The sequence below is a fragment of the Myzus persicae genome, unplaced genomic scaffold (assembly GCF_001856785.1).
Source record: "Myzus persicae strain clone G006 unplaced genomic scaffold, MPER_G0061.0, whole genome shotgun sequence".
Lineage (NCBI taxonomy): Eukaryota > Metazoa > Arthropoda > Insecta > Hemiptera > Aphididae > Myzus > Myzus persicae.
In genome coordinates this window covers 363,997-386,564 of record NW_019101047.1, presented here as the reverse complement: position 1 = coordinate 386,564, position 22,568 = coordinate 363,997, and the positions used below count along the sequence as shown (strand labels likewise).

The 22,568-nt window shown below is 30.2% G+C and overlaps 1 protein-coding gene across 1 annotated transcript; it reads left to right on the top strand.

Moving 5' to 3' along the window:
- Positions 1-8,004, top strand: LOC111027508 (septin-2-like). Its single transcript, XM_022305902.1, has 9 exons — positions 1-27; positions 94-223; positions 306-448; positions 1,189-1,382; positions 1,738-1,849; positions 3,449-3,641; positions 3,721-3,848; positions 3,912-4,085; positions 6,589-8,004. The coding sequence occupies exons 1-9, from the start codon at positions 1-3 to the stop codon at positions 6,757-6,759; spliced, it is 1,272 nt and encodes a 423-aa protein (XP_022161594.1). The 3' UTR covers positions 6,760-8,004.
- Positions 8,005-22,568: the final 14,564 nt, after the last annotated feature.

Below are 22,568 nucleotides of genomic sequence, written 5' to 3'. Positions count from 1 at the left end.
ATGGCCGCAGTGATGAACAGACCGAAAGTATGCGTTGTGTTTTGTTTTAGTGGTGTCCGTACAGTTTATCCTAATTTACTACTTGTGTTATAGGTGGACGAGACCAGCAAGTCGACAATGCGCACCCTTAGCCTGAACGGACATGTAGGGTTTGATAGCATGCCCGACCAGCTAACACATAAGTCTGCTCAAAACGGCTTCGTGTTCAACATACTGTGCATTGGTGAGTTTGATTGATACACGATCAGTTGATGCATGGACAGCATGATCTTATGTCTGAAATGGAACTTTTGTTATGTTTTCAGGCGAAACGGGCCTGGGAAAATCGACACTAATGGACTCGCTGTTTAACACCAATTTTGAATCCACCCCGTCCACACACAATTTGCCAAATGTGAAACTGAAGGCTCACACTTATGAATTGCAAGAGAGCAATGTTCAACTTAAGGTAAAAATGTTAGGTATTATTATTGTTTACTAATCAATGTTGTCTATTAGACACCTATGGATTATACTTATTAGACTCACTTCATAACACATTTGGTTGTTAATTATTAATCACTGAAATGGTTTTGTGATAACTTATAATCAAATAGAGAAAACATTATGTGAGCTTTAATTTTAGTTTCCCTTATTAGTGTGATAGTTCATAGGTTTAAGTGCAGTTCATTTATTCGCCTACAAACAATATACCGCCATACTCTTAATAATTGGAATATAACTGTTTTTAATGGTTTTTAATTCTAAACATTAATCTAGTAAAACTATAGTTTGGAAGTTTACCAATTTAAATATAGTTCTAGGTCCAAACAAAAATATAGGTAGAATACTAAATTTCTAAATTTTGTCTAGATTGCATACTAAGCAAGTACCACAATTTGGTGTAGACATTGAAAAACTAGTTATTCAAAATTAACCATATAAGGAAATAGGAGTAAATAATGACACCTCATCAACTCATTATAGTTGTTAAGTTTTATTGATGTGATAACTATGTAAGGTTTCCAATTTATAATAATGAAAAGAACAAATATCAATGTCAATTATTTAGTTTTTCATTTAACTGTAATCAAGCAAATTATCTAATTTTCACAAATATAGTATTAATGTCAAATGTATCAAGTAGATAAACAATTATTATAAACGTATTATTACTGATGGTGTTTTAATTTCATTATATTTATTTAGTTGACGCTTGTCGAGACGGTTGGTTATGGTGATCAAATAAACAAAGAAGACAGTTTCAAATCTATTGTAGACTACATTGATACACAATTTGAATATTATTTACAAGAAGAACTGAAAGTAAAGCGTTTACTGTCAACATATCACGACACGAGAGTTCATACTTGTTTGTATTTCATCTGTCCTACTGGACATGGGTATGTTATGATTTAATTCAAAATTTACTTTGCCTTTACCAAGTGTTTTATAATTTAAACTATGTTAGGATAATTTAATCAGTAACACAATGTATACCTATAAGCTTTACTTCATTTGTTAATAGAATGTGGTTACTTCACACATTTTACTGTAGCTGACAAGTAGTGAGATTTGTGCAACCACATTCTTATGGCAAAAAGAGTATACAATATCTTAGTGGTCACTATTATTTTATTATGATACTAAATAGTTTGAAAATATTGAAAATTTAAATATAATACAATAGATAATTCACTTGGTATAAATCAAAGTCTTGTAACCTATTTAATTTTTAATATTATCTTATATTTATAGATTAAAATCAATTGATTTAGTGTGTATGAAAAAACTTGATACCAAGGTAAATGTGATTCCAATTATTGCCAAAGCAGATACTATCTCTAAGTCTGAATTACAAAAGTTTAAGGTAAAGTATTTTCAGTATAAAATTTTGTTTAAAATGCTATCTTCCATAGTTATATTTTCTTTGGTAATTTTATATTGGTTTAATGTTATTATTAAAACCAATTATATACCGAAAAACCATCATAATTTAATGTGTAGTAATATTTTCTAAAATTGTCTATTCTTAAGAGGATACCACACCTGTCGTGTCGTCTCCTTCTCACAAAAACATGGACAATTGTACGTTCATGTAAAGGCGAGATGATTATTAAGAGCGTCTCTGAGTCTTTTATTAATATGTTAATTGTACAGCAAGTTAAAATAGTTTTACAAAAAAATTAGTTTGAAATGCTCATAAATCTTAACTAAACTTTTTGTTTTTAAAATATCAATAAAGACCTTTAAAATACCCTGTATAATATTGTCTATACATTTTGCAAAAAGTCAATTTTAGTCTAATTTTAAAAATAACAAAGTTAAATTGATCATTATGAACTTAAAAATTGGTTTATTGGGTGTTTTGAAGGCTGAGACAACATGGCATGTGTTGAAGTGTTTTCTTATTTACAAGGCTAAAATTGTAATTAAATTATATGTACTGGTTAAAATTAAATTAGAGCTATTAGGTAAACCATTATTTTGGTAGATATTATACTAAACAATGAAACATGCAATAGTCAATATATAGCATATTGAACTTGTGCACTATTTTTGGTGATTCACTAAGCATTTTTCTTTTAATAATGAATTTATTCAAATTTTTTGAATTTTTAAATATACTCAATAACTACATTTTTCAAATTCTTAAGGAGTGTCCTGTGGTGATAGAAACTTATGTTTTTTTAAATGAGAACCTCCCTTTTTAACCGTGAATTAATTAATGAATAATTGTTTTAAAAATTTTGATGTACCATTTTCAAAATTTGAATGAATAGTTTCTTAGTTATTAAAATCTTTGTATGAAGGATAATAGTACTTAAAACTAGTTTTACATAAATATAAAATAGATGTGAAAACGGGTCTAATATTTATTATACTTGGGCCATTTATATAAATTATTAATATTAATGACTACAAAATCATCATAGCCCCTATTATTTATAAACTCATTATTATGGACCTTTTATCCTTAGAACTCAAAGTATAATAACCCAAAAATTACTCATACAAATTTGATTTTGATATGTCAAAAATTTCAGAAAAATGAACTACTGTATAATTTATAGTTGAACCTTGTATTTTTTTTATTTTACGACTATAATTATCAATTTACAGTTAATATTAATAATACTTATTATTTATATTAATGTTGATTGCTCTCATAGTTATTATTAGAAACTAATAAAAAAAAAAATTATTGTTGAATAGGGGCGCTCTCATTTAGAAAACAGAAGTTAGTATCTCCGCAAAACACTAATTAAGTAGTACAACAAATTTCAAGAATTTGAAAATATGGGCTTAAACTAAATTTAATAATTAAAAAAATCAGATTTTGAATAAATTATTGAGCAATTTAAGAGGGTGAGCATCCTTGGTAAATCATTCAGTATATGATGTGATTTCATATTTAAGTATAATAATTGCAATGTTAATACATTTTTTAAAAACTTACATAATTTAGACAAAAATAATCACTGAATTGCGATCAAATGGAGTAGAAATTTATGAGTGCCCAACTGAAGATGAAACTATAGCTGATGTCAACTCTAATATGAATTCTCATGTACCATTTGCTGTTGTTGGAAGCACGGATTTTGCCAAAGTTGCAAACAAAATGGTGCGCGCTCGTCAGTATCCGTGGGGAACAGTTCAAGGTTTGTAAAAAGTATAATTTTTAAATAATTTGTATTTGTGCCTTAAGGTTATAATAATTTATTTAAATTATGTTGACAGTTGAAAATGAATCACATTGTGATTTTGTCAAGCTAAGAGAGATGTTAATTAGAACTAACATGGAAGATTTGCGAGAAAAAACTCACGATAAACACTATGAATTGTATCGAAAAATGCGATTGGAACAAGTAAAATTTAAATTTAATTAAAAGAATCAACACATCTTGTAAACTATATTTCATATTTTGTAGATGGGCTTTAGTGATGTGGACAACGAAAATAAGCCACTAAGCTTCCAGGAATCATTTGAAGCAAAGCGTAGTCATCATTTACAAGAGCTGCAGAATCGGGAAGATGAAATGAGACAAATGTTTGTTGTCAGAGTAAAAGAAAAGGAAGCAGAATTGAAAGAAGCTGAAAAAGAGGTAACTTAAAATATGTATTGTGTATGTTCAAGAATGTAAGTTAAAAACCATATTTTACAATATAGACTCTGTTACATTTCATTCATGTCATTGGGGTGGAATAAAGTTTCATGTAATATTCAGTTTAAACTTCATTATATTATGATTATAACTTGAACTGCTATCAATTTTTATTAAAATATTAATTATTTAATAAAAGTTATATCTAATGTCAACAAATAAACATAATATGAACCAGTAAATGGAAGAATATAGAAACAATACTTAATATACTAAACGACTGATAATTGGAAAAATACTATTAATATTGTACAATGTACGAAAATATATTATTTGCTTTATCTGTTCAATACGATCATAACCAAATTAATTGTGCCAGTAAATGTATTTAATTGATTTATAAAGTACTTTGATTCTATTATCAAACCACTACTCACTAGTCAATCATTTAAGAATAAATATTTATATTGATAAACAATGAACATCAATTCAAATTACTGACCACAAATTATAATTTATTTTTTTTAGTGCAGAATTATTTCTAAAATTGTTGTTAGGTTAGGTTAACTGTTTAATACAACATTTAATATTTCTATCAGATGTTGTGTAAAGTGTGTAAGTATGTTTTTTTCGTGATTCAAATAAAGTTAATTATTATGGACATTCATATTTTAGAGACGAATATAATAACATTTACATTATAGTTAACTAATTTCCCTCTATGAATTATAAAACATTTTATTACTTCATGGAATTCTTAATGTCAGAATGTGACAATAGGGCATTGACACTTTATATTAAAGCTGTGTTTTTATAAATTAAATAACATGAATTTAGGTACTCAAGTAATATTGGTAGTCTTCGTACAATCAATTAATTTGCTATTTTTTTTTATGTTAACTAATATTTAGCTTAAATTTAATTATGCAGTTTTTGCTATCTTTGTAATTTATAATATATACGTGAGTTATATATTGTTACACATGTCATATACATTTTAGTTTAGTGGCGTTATTTTTTTTTTTTTTGGTGAAGGAGGGGGGCTTCGAGTAGGTAATTTACCCCGGTTTGATTTTAAAAGAAGCCTGATATTTTACTATAAATAATATGCCTTTTTTATAATATTTTGAGGAGATATATTGTGTTCTAAGAAATTACTGTCACAATGGTAAATTGGTAATAACTAATAACTAATTAGTTATTTTTTTTATTAAATAGCCATTTCTGACAATCGACCTACCTACACTGATCATTATAATATTATAACATAATATACTTATTAACATTTACCTTTGTAGATATTTTTATTTTTCAAAAACATTACATCATTATTTATTAATTTGCTGCGTTATGCTAATTTTAGATTAATGGTATACAGCAAATTTTCTTGTAATTCTTCATTATGTTACCATATGTTGTTAAACGATACTATTATAGGTAACTGTTTAATTAAATTAATGTTCATAATGTCATATTTTCTTCTCAGCTTATCGGTCCGTTAAAAACCAATGATGCATTCAAGTGGTTTCGCCGCCAATCTCTGTTGTTTGACTCAAATGTCATATTCTGGTCTTTCTCTTTCAAGTCTATGGTTATGTATAAAACATCTATCCACCTGGTTCTGGGTCTTCCTAGGGGTCTTGTTTTTGTTTTCTTTTATTAGTTGTACATCTGCTCACCAAGTGTGTCCAAACCACTTTAGTCATTTATTTCCAATAAAAGCTAAAATATTTGGTCTGTTGTATAATTTTTGTAATTCCTTGTTTCTTTTTCTTTCATATCTATTTGTTTCTTAGTTGAATCGCGGCCCATAGATACTCTGGAGTATTTTTCTCTTAAATATTAATAATTTTCTCTCGTTGTCTTTTGTTAAAGACCATGTCTCACATGCATATGTTTTTATTGGACGCGCTTAGCTATGGTAAAGGCATATCACACTAGAGAAGTTTTGATTTTAGTAGTTTGACTATACTTTAATAACACCTGTTCCCACTCATAATTCTTTCATTCACTTCCTGGTACATATTAATCTTATTGTTGACATTTACTCCTAAGTATTTAAAGTTATCCACCACTTCAAATTCAATAACTTACAATATTAAAAATATTAAATAAAAATTAACTTGTAATTGTTCCTCCTACATGCTGCGAATAATAATTATTGTTTGATTTTTAGAAGAGTCTCTAACTATATTCAGTTTTAATTTAAAAAGTAATATTGTAAGCATTACTTACCTCTGATCAATATTCCATGTTCTTTGTTTTAAAAAAAGGATGTCTATTTTATTTATTTGCTTTCTAATGATAATTTTATAACTTACGAAAAAAATATTTCATAGACACAAATTATAAAACATTACAACTTTATAACTACCAAGTATGCAATGTTGTTAGTAGAAAATCATACTATATTGATATGTCATTTTATAAATTACAAAATGTGTAGACATGGATTTCTGTTCAAATATTTTTAAATTAAATAATTTAAATGTATGACTTGTAGTTACATGCCAAATTTGATAAACTGAAACGCGATCAAGATGACCAGAAGAAAAGGTTGGAAGAACAGAGAAGAAAGTATGAAGATGATCTTACGGAGTTCAACAGAAGGAAGCATCAGTATTCCAGCATGGGACATCATACTCTGACTTTAGGCAAGAGTAAAAAGAAATAAATATTCTCTTAAGACGAATATGGTAAACTAATATTATTTTAACTTAATGAAATGATTATAATATATATTATCATAAATTATTTTACTTTTATTTATTAGACTAATGCACTTATTCATTTATCTATTCCATTAATAGATACTGACTACTGAATTTATACTTACTATTTTGTGTGAGATTAATTAATCAATGTGATTAATAAATAAATAAATTGTAGATTTTTGGAACACAAATTACATTTTTAACATTTCAATAGAATAAAATTGAATGTATGCGTAAAAGCAAAACTATTTTACAGCCAATACTATTTATTACAATAATGTTTTATTCGCAAAAAGTATAGATGTAATATTGTTACATACCATTATTGCAGCCAATTCTTAATACATGCTATTTCCTTTATTTGAATATGAATAGGGGTTATTGTACATAATCCTCATAGCTATATCTAATTATTTTTATACTACTTTATTTGTTATTATTTTTACCTTTATAAAAATAAATACCAACAAATCAATATCCATAGTTTATAATTTATATTTTTTAGTCTTATGATAAAAAATATAGTGTACATCACAATTACTTTTGTTTGTGCCAAATTTTAAATGCGTTCAAATAAGAATATTATATGTTTGTCTTCCTAAATATTTTTCCTCTAAAAATTACAAAATACTTTTACATAAAATAAGTTTTAATCATAGTGGTATTACTCACAGTTTTTTAATTTTGTACTTGATTTTTTTTAAGGTTGTGTCTTGATTATATTGTGCAAATTTTTTTTCTTCAACTATTTGTGTTAATTGCAGTATTGTTTGATTTTGAAAAGTAAGATTATTAATTGTGGAATATGGTTTTAAATTACACTTTTACCCTTGTGTCTACCTACCACATAAAATATTAAATGTTATTATCAAACCTTAAAGTCTTGTATGGTCCAATATTCGCATTTATATACATGGTTATTGGATTTTAAATATGAAATATTTTATTTATCTCAATACCAATGAACTATTTATTCTCAGCTGTTTATTTAGAATGATAAACTTTTTGTTGTATAAGTCAAATCTGTAGTCCCTTATTTTACTTAAGAATATTATGTACTTGACTTTTTATTTTTTGTCCTATTTCATATAAAAGTATTGTGTACTTATTACAATTTGTATTCAGATTATTTATAGACTTTGTCTGGTAAACATTTTTATAAATACATAACAATATCTGGCCATTTATCGGGCCTCGTTCAGAAACCATGTAAATTAATTACTATCAGCTTCCAGAAGATTATATGCTTCAATTAATTTGCTAATAAACACTGTGACTAACTAATGTGTATTTAAATGTACACTGTGTCAATGTGTGTGTTTAGTATGGTTAGAGGATGAAGGGCTCAGTTTATACATTGCACTAGAATGATTTTGAATGTGTACTTACTCGTTGACACAGCCTATAACGTATGTCCATCACAGTATTGTTTTACAAATCAAGAAGTATAATAACTGGAGAAAAAATTAAAAAGATCGAACAAATTGTTTTTGTGTTGTTCGCGAGAGTGTATTGAATATTGTTAATATATCAGGACAGCTTGCCATATTATAAAGTGTGACATTTTGGTGGAATGAGTCTTGTACAATCTTAAATAAATAAAATAAAAAATAAACCATTGTACAATGTATTTTCATAAATCATAATAATAATTAATGGATAATAAAATATGAATGCATTATTTATTTGTATCTCTCTTTTTAATAATAAAAGCTGCTCACTATCCTATGCAAAATATTTTTAAATCTCATTATATTGATAAAAAAATAGGTCGTTTTCAGTCATAATAGTTCTACGGTTAAAATACGAATATACCTTTATTATACATTATAATAGACAATAGTATAACATCTGTCTTACAATGACTTAATAGTTAATGCTGCCATTTGTTTCTCCGTTTTACAAGTGCGTAACATAGCAAATGCAAGTTCAGCAGATCACGTATAGCTTCGTTAGTTTAAAAATTTGTGTGAATCGACCACTTATTACATTTGATGGTAGGAACATGGTTTGTGTTTGTATGTGGGTTTTAACGATTATTCTGTTTTTAAGTTGGTTATTAGCATTTTTAATTTACGTTGTATTATAAACAAAAAAATTGAACTATCGAAAAAAAAACCAACTACAAACACTGATAATATTCTTACCATCAAGTTTCAAAATAAGTATTCACTCTAATTTTTAAACTAACAAAGCTATACGTGATCTGTTGAGCGTATGTTTTCTATATTACGCACTTGTAAGACGGAGAAAACAAATGTCAGTGTTACGTCCTCTTAATAAATATGCCTCGTGATTTTTTTTTATATTCCATCGTAAATTGACTTAGAAATGGGACTGCCTATCATAATATTATGTTCAATATAATATAGTAGTACAACATGTCAACATTTGATATTATCAGTAGAGTTGTCCAATTTTTGAAATGTTTACCTAGAAAAAATGTACATACACGAATGAACTTGACTTTAAACAGTGCATTGTACTCCACTCCTTCCTCGCCCCTCGAGAACCTCCATGACGTATTATAATCTGTAAAATCACAATATCATTTATAAATCGAAATGCCAAATGGTAAATATTGAAAATAGCTACCTAGCTAGTACCTATCTATCTGTATACATACTTATTATACACATTATTCATCGATGTAACCTATAAATCGGTCAAGGCTTGTTGCAAATAATTATTCTAATCTAATACTTAGTATTTACAAGAAAAATCGTGCATGTTCCATACCCATTACCCACGCAACTGTTATCATGAGCGACAAGTGACAACCTTGTGGTTAAAAACAGAAAAAATTGTCGTCCATACACTGTATCTCGCAAAAAACCAGAACAATACCTCACACAACTGTCAAGTTATTGGTAAACAATTCATCTGTAGCTATATAATAGTATATATTTAAAAAATAATACTATTCAGTGGCTGTTCTAGCGTATGGGGGGGGGGAGGCGGGGAGCTGCCAGTACCAATATTTCTGGTCCCTTTATTAAAAAATTGAATAATATACCTAGTACCTACTACTAATATTATTATTCTAGCCCCCCAAGTTTTGTAACCAAATTTACTATGATTTAGTTCTAGAATCGCATCTAATATTAATTTTTTTTTAGTGAATTTATACATTTACAGTATAGGTAGGCTAGGTAGCTATTAAAATATCTATGACAACTAAATATATATAATTGAACTTGGAAATTAAAATGCACCGGAGTAGGTTTTTTTATCCGGTATAGTCAGAGTATTTTCTCAAACTCGGTATGTAGCCATGTAGGTATACTTGAAACGTGACGCCCGAATTCCTTATTTTATTTTTTTATTAAAAAAATTATTGACTTTCAAATGTCCTTTAATATTTACAAAGTTTATTAATATTATGGGTACCTAGCCTGAAGGTGTAGTGTAGGATGTAGGTTACTGTTTTGAATTAAACATTATATATACCTTGTAATAAATAATAATTATATATTATATATAACCGATTGAGATTCCATAAATCATGAGCGGAATGCCAGCTACATAGGTAAAAAACCGATATCGGATTAAAATGTTACATTTCCGTCGTTTGACATCAATATTTACCTATATTATATGCTATACCTATCTGTATTATCTACTCCAACGCAGCTTAGTGAAAAAATGCATTATTATAGTGCTCATAATGTGCCATAAAATAGTTTTTGATTTAGATACCTATTATAGTTTTAGAACAGTCCAGATGCAGTTGGTTTAAGGCGTATACAGAATATAGATTTACCACAAAGTAAAAACCCAAATTAATCTTTTTTATGTTTTGTTTCATATTTTCATGTCAAACTTTATGAAAAATAAGCACTCTGGAGTCTGGATTGACTAATTTTAAATACTAGTTGGGTGCATTCACGGTACTCATTTGCCTAGTATGGGATTTGCTCCACGGGTGGTGATCATTGAAAAAATATATTTGACCGTATATTAATTACTCGATTATGTAGTATTGTATTATATTTGTTTAGAACATATACATTCCCATCAGAGGCTATAGAGACTGGCTGAGCGCACATACCGTATGGTATGCCATAGTGAAGGTTAAAGAAAACTCGTTATTTAAAAACTTTTTCGACTCATCTCAAACCTAGCGTGACGAAAATTATACCGCATGCTATAATATCGGGACTCGGACAGTCGTACGTCATATTATCTGGTGTTAGTAGGTACTCAGGTAAAACTCTAGAATTTTTTTCCGGGGGGTGCTACAGTTATTATTCAAATAAATAATTTAATTTATTTTAACATTACGTAGCTATAGTAGCACTCCTTTAACTTTTTATAATACTCTACTAAGTTTTTTTATTCTAAGTTCTAAGTAGATACTATGTATGAACTTTTTAATAGTATTAACAATGTTTTGATAAAAATACAGCTATATTAATTTTTTTTTGTAAATAAAGAAATATTTTAACAGACTTTAAACGTCTACATTAACAATGATATACAAATTTGATAATTTTACTTTTATAACATACACCTTTATGACTCAGTGGTTATGCTACTTTTAACTTTTGTTTCATAAGTAGATAAATTTATCACAAAATATATTTTGTGAAAATTGCAGAAAATAATTATTATTATTTAAAAATAATAATTGACACAGTTAATAGTTTAACTCTTATAAAAATAACAAGTGGCATTTTCGGTACATCCGAATTTTGCAAAAAAAATAAACATTAATTGGAATGTCAGGATATACAAAGAGGTTTACACACCTGGGCACCTAATTTAATATTTCTTATTGTAAATCTTCTAACTTCTAAGGGTCAAGTTAGTTGTACTATGTTGGTAGATGCCAATAGTTACTTGGCGCTTTTTCGGTGTCTTATTTTTATGTAGATAAGTTGTTGAACGCTGAGTTTGAGTGTCTAGTTGTCAACTTATTAGTCATCAAGTGAAAATCGGACTTTGCAACTTGTAGCTACTTGGCAACTTTTTTTTAAAACTCTTATTGATAAATACAATTTAATTGAAAATCGTGGAATTGTGGTATAAGTGGTAATTATAAATAAAAAAATGCTTTTATTTACATTTTGGAACTATCCAGTGCAGCTAATGAATCCCTATATAATTACCGAGTAATTTTCATTTGAGAAGTGAGAACACAATTTAGCAAGGCGTAAACTTGAGATCAAAATTGGAATTCAGTTTGCTCAAGCTGCTGAATAACAGGTTTTGCGTAAATGATATTTTGTATACGAACGGCGCTTTTGGTGTCTTAATAATATTAATAATAATAATTTAGTAACGTAGAACGACACGATTTTCTTGAAGATAAAGAAAAATATAATTAAGAAATATAGAAACGATTGAACGTCGGCTACGGATGCCGGATGGGTCCTTAGTAATGTACCGTTCTTTCCGGTTGTGTTATGATTATATACGATTCAATATCAAACCGAGACACCTATATAAGCACGCCAGCGGCTACTGCAGTAGTCTAATCGAGAATAAATCTCTCGAAACGACGTAAAATTATTCCTCTTCTTTTTGGAGATATAATCATATTTTAGGTGCTTAATAATATTCCGACGACAAGAAACCGTCCTAATCGATCGCCCTAGCCGGCCGCACATATCACGCACATGTGCCTATAATGGTTATTATTACTGTACTACAGTTACATCTGTTTCACGTATGGGTGTGTATTTAAGGGTTCTGGATTAGGTACAAATAATCACGCAAAACCGGCCAAAAGCTAGAAAAAACTGTGGGACTTGAATTTGACGGATTTTAATCATTAACATTTAAAAAAAAAAAATTTAATTTTAAACTAATTAAAAATCTTCAACAACTCTACTGAAGCATGGCCGTGGACATTTATCATTATTACAACAATTAATGTCATACTTAAACATATAAAATACCAAAATATTTTTTTTTTTCATTGCCGATGTTTTATCGAATAATTTGAATAAATAAAATCCCCTCGACCATTCCTTAACTAACACATTACACAATGACTAATTAATATCCATTTTCAAAATTAAAATCCGTGGAATCCATTTAATCCAAGTTCTTCAATAATTTTGTCTGGTTTTTTAGAATTTTGTCATTTGAATAGCATGGTGTAAAATCCGGTGATACTCGTTTGCGCACAGTACACAATTTTTTACCTGTAAACCGACAACTCGTTTGCGTACAACGAAAAATGTGAAAACCCACTAATACACATTTCGACCTGTAAAATGACGACTCGTTTGCGTACTCAATTTAGACNTGCCTGCAGAGGGTACGGAAAATTATGGGAGCCGTCACCTTCCGACCTTCGGTGTCGATAACGAATTTACGAATTACACACACTAACATTCATTTACTTTTCACTCAGTAACACAGCTCAAATATAATTGTTATATGAAATGCCTAAATATTACTCTTTTAAAACACGTCCACGCTCCAGTCACCTTGGTATCTTATATATTTAAGTACGTCATTAATTTTTGTAATAATGATAAATTTCCACGTCCATGTCTTAGTAGTTGTTGAAGACTTTTAATTAGTTTTCAAAATTAAAATCCTTCAAACCCAAGTCCTACAGCTTTGTCTAACTTTTGACATGTTTTACGTGATTATCTGTACCTGCTCCATTCACCTTAATATTTAATTCAAAGAAAAAACCAGTACACGTTAAATCGTCTGGACCACGGAGCACTTTTCTGCGGGTGCAGTGGTGCTTTGATTAACAGTCAGACGGTCAGGAATACATGCAGTAGGACGAAGTGAGCTTTGCCTCGCCTCCCTATATCTACACAAATATTTTTTTTTGGTGAATGTTGTTGTCTCCGAATTTGTTTTTTATTCATTTTTTTTTTATCTTCATCTTGTGGCTTGTTGACGTCGCTTATCCTTCGATCTACCCCTACGATTTACACTCTTAATAATAATAATAATACTGCCACGTTATGAGAAAATAGCTTCGTTATTGAATGTATATTAATGTATTATAATATGCTATCGGATCATCAGTTAGATTTACATTTGTCGGTTATCGCCATAATAATATACTAGTTTGAAATTATGTTTCTATCGTTACAATTTTGTGGAAAAAATATGAAAAATGTTTCCATCTCTTTTTCCCCGAAATTTTGTGGCTGGTCAGCGTCAAACACACATGGTATTTAATACCTATTATTCGTATTTAATAATGAACATTTTTTTGTATAATATACTCCGTTATTGGGTGTACGTCTTTTTGGACACGCTGCTGTACCTACCTATATCACATGATGATGTTGTAGTAGACGCGAGTGCACAGTAAGTCGTGATGGGAGAGGGAACGTATATAATATTATATATATTTTATATAGGGTCTGTGGAGTGTAGACCACAGACGAGGAGGCCGACAACCGGGATGACTGATGGGTTTTGTACACAAACCATGCATGTGTACCTATGTATATATACGTATATATGCATATAACATATAAGAGGAGAAAACTATTTAAGTATCTTGCACGCGTGTACGCACACCCACCCGGAGATGATCATCCGACCTTGGGTCGTCGCGTCTCCCGGTTTGTCGTCGACGTCGTCGAAGGTACGAGTTATTTTCTGTCCGTCTCTCCGTCTCTCTTTATATAATATATCTCTCACTCTCTATCGTCTCGACATACACTACGGGGACGGGGTCGAATATATGATACGCCATACGCGTTAACCTGCTACAAGCTTCACACAGCAACATATATGTGTACCTACAATATTACATACACGTTATTGTTAAACATCAACATGATTGAAATATGCCGCAGTATATCAGTAAGAGGCATGTACCGACTGTCAAAAACCGCGTTTTATCTACTGCGTACTGCTGCTGATATAAATTATCAAAGAATATAACACAGTATGCTGTTGAAAACTGTTGGAAAATAGCATTTTCGGGTTTATTACTTTCAATCGATTCTTACACGAAACTTGTTTTAGATTCCTTTGAGAATAGACCTCTAAGGGCTAAGGGCTTGGGCGGTGAGCACAAGTGACGCTCTTCGACCGCGTATATCGCATTGTATGTCGACGAATTCCACAGGGTGCAAGGTGTTTATGTGTATAGTGTGTAATATATATATATATATATATTATTTTATATACGAATCTCGACGTCGCAGTGTACGTACTCGCATCATACCATCGGTGTTTGCACCTGTCGTCTTTTTTTCGCTCCCTTCGATTACTTCTTATCATTGTATTCTCTGAGTGTGTGTGTAGGTCGTAGGTGTGTCGAGCGGACTCGGTGAATTCTGAAACTGGTTTATTACGCTGATGCGCACATTTTTTTCCCGAGAAAGCCGAGAAAGATCTCGTTCCACACTATGCATCACACATAAAATGTTTAATATAATAATCGTATACTCCCAAATTCTGTATGCGATAATAATACATTATTTTATGATGTTATCCATGAATTATATACGAGTGCATACCGAGTATATACCTATACAAGCTATTTCGTACATTATAATATAATATTTATATAATATTGTAGGCCTTGGGCCTTGGGAGTTGTAGGAGCACCAAGTGTCCCAACTCCAAGTTACAGATTTTTCAACACTTTGAACGCTTTCATCTTGTCATTGGGACGCGTATCTGCTTTATCCGTTCTATATAAAATTATAAATATGAGCTTACAATTTGTTATTGAGATTATTTTTTAGATATTAGAAAATACATTTCTTTAAATATAGGTGGTAACGTATTTTAAAATAATGTTTTGCTTAGCGTACATGAAATATAATATATTTGCAAACCCATTCATTTAATTACCCGTGTATACAGTGCTGGGAGTGAAGTAATTAACCAACATTTTACAGGATACCCCTATTATTTGTGCCAAATCACTCCGCTAACCTAAACGTCAAATATAGGTTAGTGATTATAACTTAATAATAATTAACTGTTTGTTGCTTGTTCAAAATTCCATTTTTAGATATCAAAATTCTCAGAAAAATATTCTCCCTTGATGTATACAAGAAAAATATATTATATACTACATATGCTGCAGTGAAAAAAGTAAAAAAATTAAAAATGATTAACATACTTTTTGAGATAATGGGTGTTAACTGCACATTAAAGTACATATTATATATTAGGTATATTAATACCTAGATTAAACAGACCAATAGACTATATTATGTATATTGTAAACATCAGTGAGGGTGGTTTATCCGTGAATAAAAATATACGAAATAAACACAGAAATTTTGTAAGTAAAATACGCACAATAGACGAATTCGTATCACATTTTTATATTTTTCATCCCAAATTGTCAAAAATCAAACACTTATGTTTTAAATACGATTTTTGATTTTGTATGATAATATTATTTTATGACTTGCATGTGCTTCTTATAAATGAGGTAAACGAACATTGTTGCTATACATCATATGGGTAATATCGATTGAAACACAATTTAATCTGCACGATTGTACTATGTGGCGGTAACCTATACTTTCCAAAACCTCCCAGTACTCATCATTAACCGTCTATTATGTCAATGTCTATACGACCGAGTTAGATAGACGAGGAAGTCAAAATATTATTTAAAAAAATTATTTTAATATCATAAGCCATAACACAATGTTTAATCTGCCATATAGGTATACATTGTATAAACTAGATACATAATATTGTAAATTGTATAATAGATTATTATCATTTATCACCAATATTATACCACAATACCTACCTCGTATTATACAGAAATATTTCAAATTTTCTTGCAGGATCGTTTGTTTTTATCTTTCGACTCTCTTTATTTTATTTTACCGTTTTCACGGTCCACGTATGCAAAAAACCAAACGTGGGACCGTGTGTACAATAATACATGCTAACAGTGAATGTAATCGAAAAGAGCTTTGCCCAACTCACGTATATATTATAATATTATAAGCCCCCGCACCGCGTCGTCCGGGGCTCATTCGAAGGTCGACCAGTCGTGGTGCTGGACCGCGTATCTGATATTTACTCGGTATTACACGTGTGTGACTGAATAAATAATAATATATACATGTGTGTAATTTATACGAGTTAAAATCAAATATTATATTATTATAGCATATATAGCCACCGTGTGCCCGTGTAGGTACTTCTAGATGGCCCGTTGCCCAAATCTCTACAAAAATATCGTGATGCTCTGTAACTCTACATACTTGACGACGTAATAACAATAATATTATATAAATATTGCACGCGTACGTGTTTAAATATATTATAGGTACCTAGGTACTAACCTACGTATTTGAAATATTTTCTCAACGTACCTGTATTTAAAATTGAATAACAAATTTTTGAATACATATTAGAGGCTCACATCCAGCTAGTAGTACAAACTTAATACCAGTTACTATATACAAGTATACAATTAGGTTCTATTGCTCATTGCTTTTATCGTAAAATTAGAAATACTCGAATACCTATATGGATATAAAAATTTCTTATGCCCTTTCTCGCGATTGAAATATATTATTTTGGGCATGTGCAGACCGGCAGAATCGACCAAACTTACGAATAAGGAAAACGGACGTCTAATTTATGGTTTCACCTTCGTATTTGGTATAATATTCTTTATAGAACTTACGCATACCAAGACAATTACGAACAATTCCGTTCAATTGATGATTTTATGGTAAAAAAATGTTCATATAAAAATGTAAGTATTTGAAAGACAATTTTTTTTAATCATCTGTATTTTGTTATTCAAATTCTTTTTTTTTCACCCCGAGTTTTTAAATACGCCGTTTATTTAATATACTTTCAAAGTGAGTACCCGCACCTGTAATTGAATATACCTTTTTTTTTTTTTATTAGAAATAAACAATCTATACAATTAATGTACAATAAGCTTATGTGCTAAAAGAAAACAGGACTTGAAAATTTGATTAAGAAGCCACCCACTGGCAACACTTAGCATGACTTATTAATATATATATTTATTTATTTTACTTATTTTTTTTAATTTTTAATTTTTTTTTATATATGTATAGTGTGTGTATATTTTAAATTGGTAGTTGCAGAAGGTCACGACACCATTTTCTTTTTAACCTTCGCCTCGGATTTCCTGGGAGGGTTAAAGAGGAGAGGTTTTTAATAAGAGGATTTTGATGGGATAGCAGTCGAGTGCGGAAGCGCAAGTAAAAGGATTGAGCTTCTTCGTTGATGGTTTTTACGTGAAGATCATTATGTAATGTTAAGTTTGAGACGTACGGTGGTGCATTAGAGAGTCGACGAAGAGCTAGGTTTTGGAATACTTGGATTTTATTGGTATTAGATTTTTTTGCTGAGCCCCAGAGCTGTATGCCGTAAATCCAGATAGGTTTAAGCAGAGTTTTGTAAATTAGAAGTTTTACTTTTAGAATATACCTACTAAAAAAGTTTAATTTACAAGACCGCAGTACCAGAGGAAGAGTCTTTGTCAGAACACGCTCGTCTCGGTATATGGTCGTTTCTTCGAAAGAAGCACACGACGATATTGTAACAGCAATAAAGCCAAACCCCAAACCGAAATCATACTACGGCAGTTCGGCCAATACATGCGGTTATGCACTCTGAGATTAATGTTATGCTATTGTGTTTTTGTGTACATTATGACGTATTTCAGTATTATAGAGACAGAGATCGTGGATTTACAATATAGTACTTTCAGTCGTCTTCCCACCAATACCATCATCCCACTCCAGTGCGAGAAGTCGGACAAACGTAAGTGACGGGTTTCATTTATTATTGGGTATATAATATCTCGAATTTATTCGAAATCAAAGCGCTGCGGCCCACGATTAACGATTATGTAGTTGTTCATTTTCTCTCCAATATAACGAAAAACTCTAATGCACCATGTGTGCATTGTCGAACCCTTTTTAAGGGGTTTGATATAGGCAATAATCTAGCTGAGTGTAAGATGCATGCATAAATATAATTAGGTTAGGCCATCTTAACGAAACTTTGAGGACATTTTGTACATTATGTGAATATTTTCGACGAGTACATTTGGATTTACGCAATCACAAATTAAGTGGATACCTATTTTTTTTTTTTTTTTGCTGGACAGACTATAATCAAGACTTGCGCCTACCATTACAATATAAAATATAGTACTTACCTCATACTTAAAAATATCGTATTTGTCGGTATTCAATTTTTGTTGTTTCTAATAACATTCTAAATTCTAATGACTAATACGTTTTTTGAACTCTCGATGTTAATAATATGTAGAACAAACCGGTTATCGCTGCTAGCCTTATATAATTAAAACCAATCAGGACAATTATAATTATAGGTATATAATAACACAATATAATATAATAGACAATAAAAAAACTAACGCAAAACAAAGTGTTTGAAATATTTTATAATAATTCAAATGATCCAACTTCAAGCGTATAATATATTAATATTTACATAAATGTAGGTATATAGAACTGTAGAACACAATAAACTAAGTTGAAACGTAAATTTTTCTAGTTTTCGAACAATCTGAACACTGTACAGTGATTCCATTTTATCTTACATCGTCTACAGTGGACTTTTTTTGTTGAAAAGTGTAATGTCCACATTATTCATAATCCAATAATTAAACGATTTTACGATTTTACTCTTTTACACGGTTTATATTTTGTAGTAATTCGCAATAACGTTTAACTTTGGTCTTAAATGAGGTAAAATGTTCAAAGTTAAATTATCTTGGTGTTGTTTAAACCTAACTTATAAGTTATAAGTATTGTATTACCGTATGTCGAAAAGATATTTGAACGTGCATATCGAATAACAAATAAAAACGCGTATTTCCACCACATAAAATACATCGTATAATAATTGGATATAAAATATAAATATTTGTTTTCAACGAATTTATCACCTTACAAGTCGTAATAATTAATATTCGAACCGTTTCGTTTTTTATACTCACCTGTTTAGTTATACCTATATTATAATAATAATTATTACCTACTATATTCACGGATTCGATAGATAAACTGCGCAGGGCGTAGACTTAAATCAGCAACAAAAAATCACCACAACGTATAACTACACATAGCATGCCTAAAATAACTGAGAAAATATTTTATTATATTATTTGCATATTATACTATTATATTATAGGAACGAATCGTACTCGGCCATTATAATTATATCTTCGTTTTTTTTTTTTACTAAATATTAGTACCTGTAAGTCGTATTACATATTATTATTATACGGACTAAACAATGCGTGTTGCATGTAAATTTTGATATTGTACATCATTCGTTTTAGCGTTAATTAATAATTATAATAAAATAATAAAAAGAATGGAACGACAGTAACGATATTTTCACAAATACACCGTCATCAGTCAACCCCGTTGAGTGAACATAATCTACGGGGTATCTTATGCAGCTACTTAATAATAATAAAGTACCTATATTATATGATGTAAACATTAGATGTGCTCACAGAATTCGATGCAAAAAATACCCATGTTATAGTATTATCAACATTCCAGTGTAGGACGTAGGTATACACTATTGACTATCTCGCCGCTTTCGTCCTCGTTAATTTTATCGTTAATATTTTCCGCAACCATCGTAATTCATACAAATATACTGAATTAGTTTTTGTCTTTTTGGTTTGTATAAACTCGAAATAAGAAATTAAAAATATTTTTTTCATTCGTTTATCCGAAATACCGTATGTACAAAGTTAAATGTAAGTAATTTAAAAGTCATTATAGTTATTGATGATGTATGTAGTGTTACACTGTGCATCGGAGGAGGTGCTTGAGGTGACTAAGCCTAAACAACCTAAATAACACGTTTGGTATTGATGTTTGGACATAACTGCTTACCCTATACACGTACGCTATAGAACGGGCGAGACCTTTTTCGACAAAAATTGTACCATTCGGTTCTTGACAAAGATTCAATTTTTTAAATGTTCAGAGAAAATTATTATGACCTATACAACCGGGAGACATTGAAGACTGGTGGTATAATAATTGTATTCACTTTTTGCCGAGTACGTACGTTCCTACTTAAGGGAGGTGCTTAAATGCGAGGACAAGACGCTGTGACACATCCTGTAGGTTATCTAAGTTCGCGGGCTCTTCGGGATGTAAGCGTGTGTGTGTGTGTGTGTGTGTGTGTGTGTGTGTGTGTGTGTGTGTGTGTGTGTACATGACAGTCGTACACGCATTTTACTGTTCACGTATATATTACACGTCATGTGCGTATATAGCAATACATCTCGGAAACGGGTTGTGCGTGTCTGTATTGCTTGTGGACAGAGTCGTCATCGCACGCAGACATAATATTATGCGCCACGTGGTATGCATGTACAGGACGGTGCAGATAGTCAAACCAGCAGAGGACGATTCCCGAGCTACAGAGTGTATTTTAATTTTCAATCATTGATACATTGTAAATAATATTTTATTAAAATTAAATAGTAGATACATTGGTGATATACCGATATAAATAGGAAAAAATTACGAACAATTTAATGTATAGTTTGTTAATTGGAAAAACAATAACCTAACCTATTTTTAGCGTCTGAATATTCTTTGAGATGTAAAATATTTGATATTAACATTATATAAACGTACCTATAATCTGTTTTTTCTCGCTCAACACCTTTTTAGATCGTTAGGTGTATATTTGTACGGTTTTTTGTTGAAATATGAAGAAATATGCAGAACAAGCACTAACGTCAGAATATGCACTATAAAATGTTGATATTTAATCAATCAAGTAGTGATTTGTAGACACTCATTAACTGCATGTATATGATGTTGAAAACAGCAACATGCATTTTATGCAAACTCCCGGTCTTTACTCATAATCATAAAATACTTGTCTGTGCATGACCGAGTTGTAGCGGTTGTTACCCCAACAATTTGTACGGGTTAAATGTCGCCGAGATTATACTTTTGCTGTTTTAAACGTGTTTGTGGGGAAAATTAGTCCACCTAAGTCTTTAATATTTGTTGCACATTATAAAAATAATGTCGGTTTGAAATTAATTTATACATCGGTGTATAATAACGTCAATACTGATATTCGATAGGACCATCATTATGCATGGCATTAATCGACGTGAAGCTCAGTAAACTTATACTTCACAAATAGAATACAACATCACGATTTATTCATTTATCATTATAGGTTTAGTTACTAGGTAACGTTTTTCTATTGAAACCGACTGTCCCATATCTAATTGAAATAAAATAGTTTCGATAGTCAATTATATATCGATAGACAATTATAGCACATCTAAATCAATTTTTTCAATTTTTTTTCTAGTTGTTCTATTTTCTTAGGTCTATAATAAGACAGATCCAATAATTAAATCAATAGGTACGGTTTATAATGTGTGGCATAAATATATTTTTTATTTAACCCATATAGGTATATTATAGGAATATTTGGTCTTCAAATTTTCGCTCCCCTAAACTATATTATATTATAGGTACCTACTACCTAGGTACTTCGCTGATACTATATTATAATATTACTTAGGTATCCTTGGTTTCGAAATACTATACGCTGCAGGTCTTCCCGAAGACCACGACTATCCGTGTAAGATTCGTGTGATCTGTGACAAAGGTTATAAATTATCATATTGTGTATAAACATGAGCACCTCCCCCCCACGGGTTCCATAATATGCAGGTGTATTTCTACAGGCTTAAGATTACGATATAATACACACATAGCTGAAGCTGATACAGGTACTACGGCCTTGCTCGTCCGTTCGTTCGTTTAGTCTG

Excerpts from the sequence above, each read along its gene's own strand:
- LOC111027508 (XM_022305902.1), top strand. The coding sequence starts at position 1 with ATGGCCGCAGTGATGAACAGACCGAAA. Across the intron at positions 3,642-3,720 it reads TCCGTGGGGAACAGTTCAAG|TTGAAAATGAATCACATTGT; the intron begins GTTTGTAAAAAG and ends TTATGTTGACAG. Across the intron at positions 3,849-3,911 it reads GAAAAATGCGATTGGAACAA|ATGGGCTTTAGTGATGTGGA; the intron begins GTAAAATTTAAA and ends CATATTTTGTAG.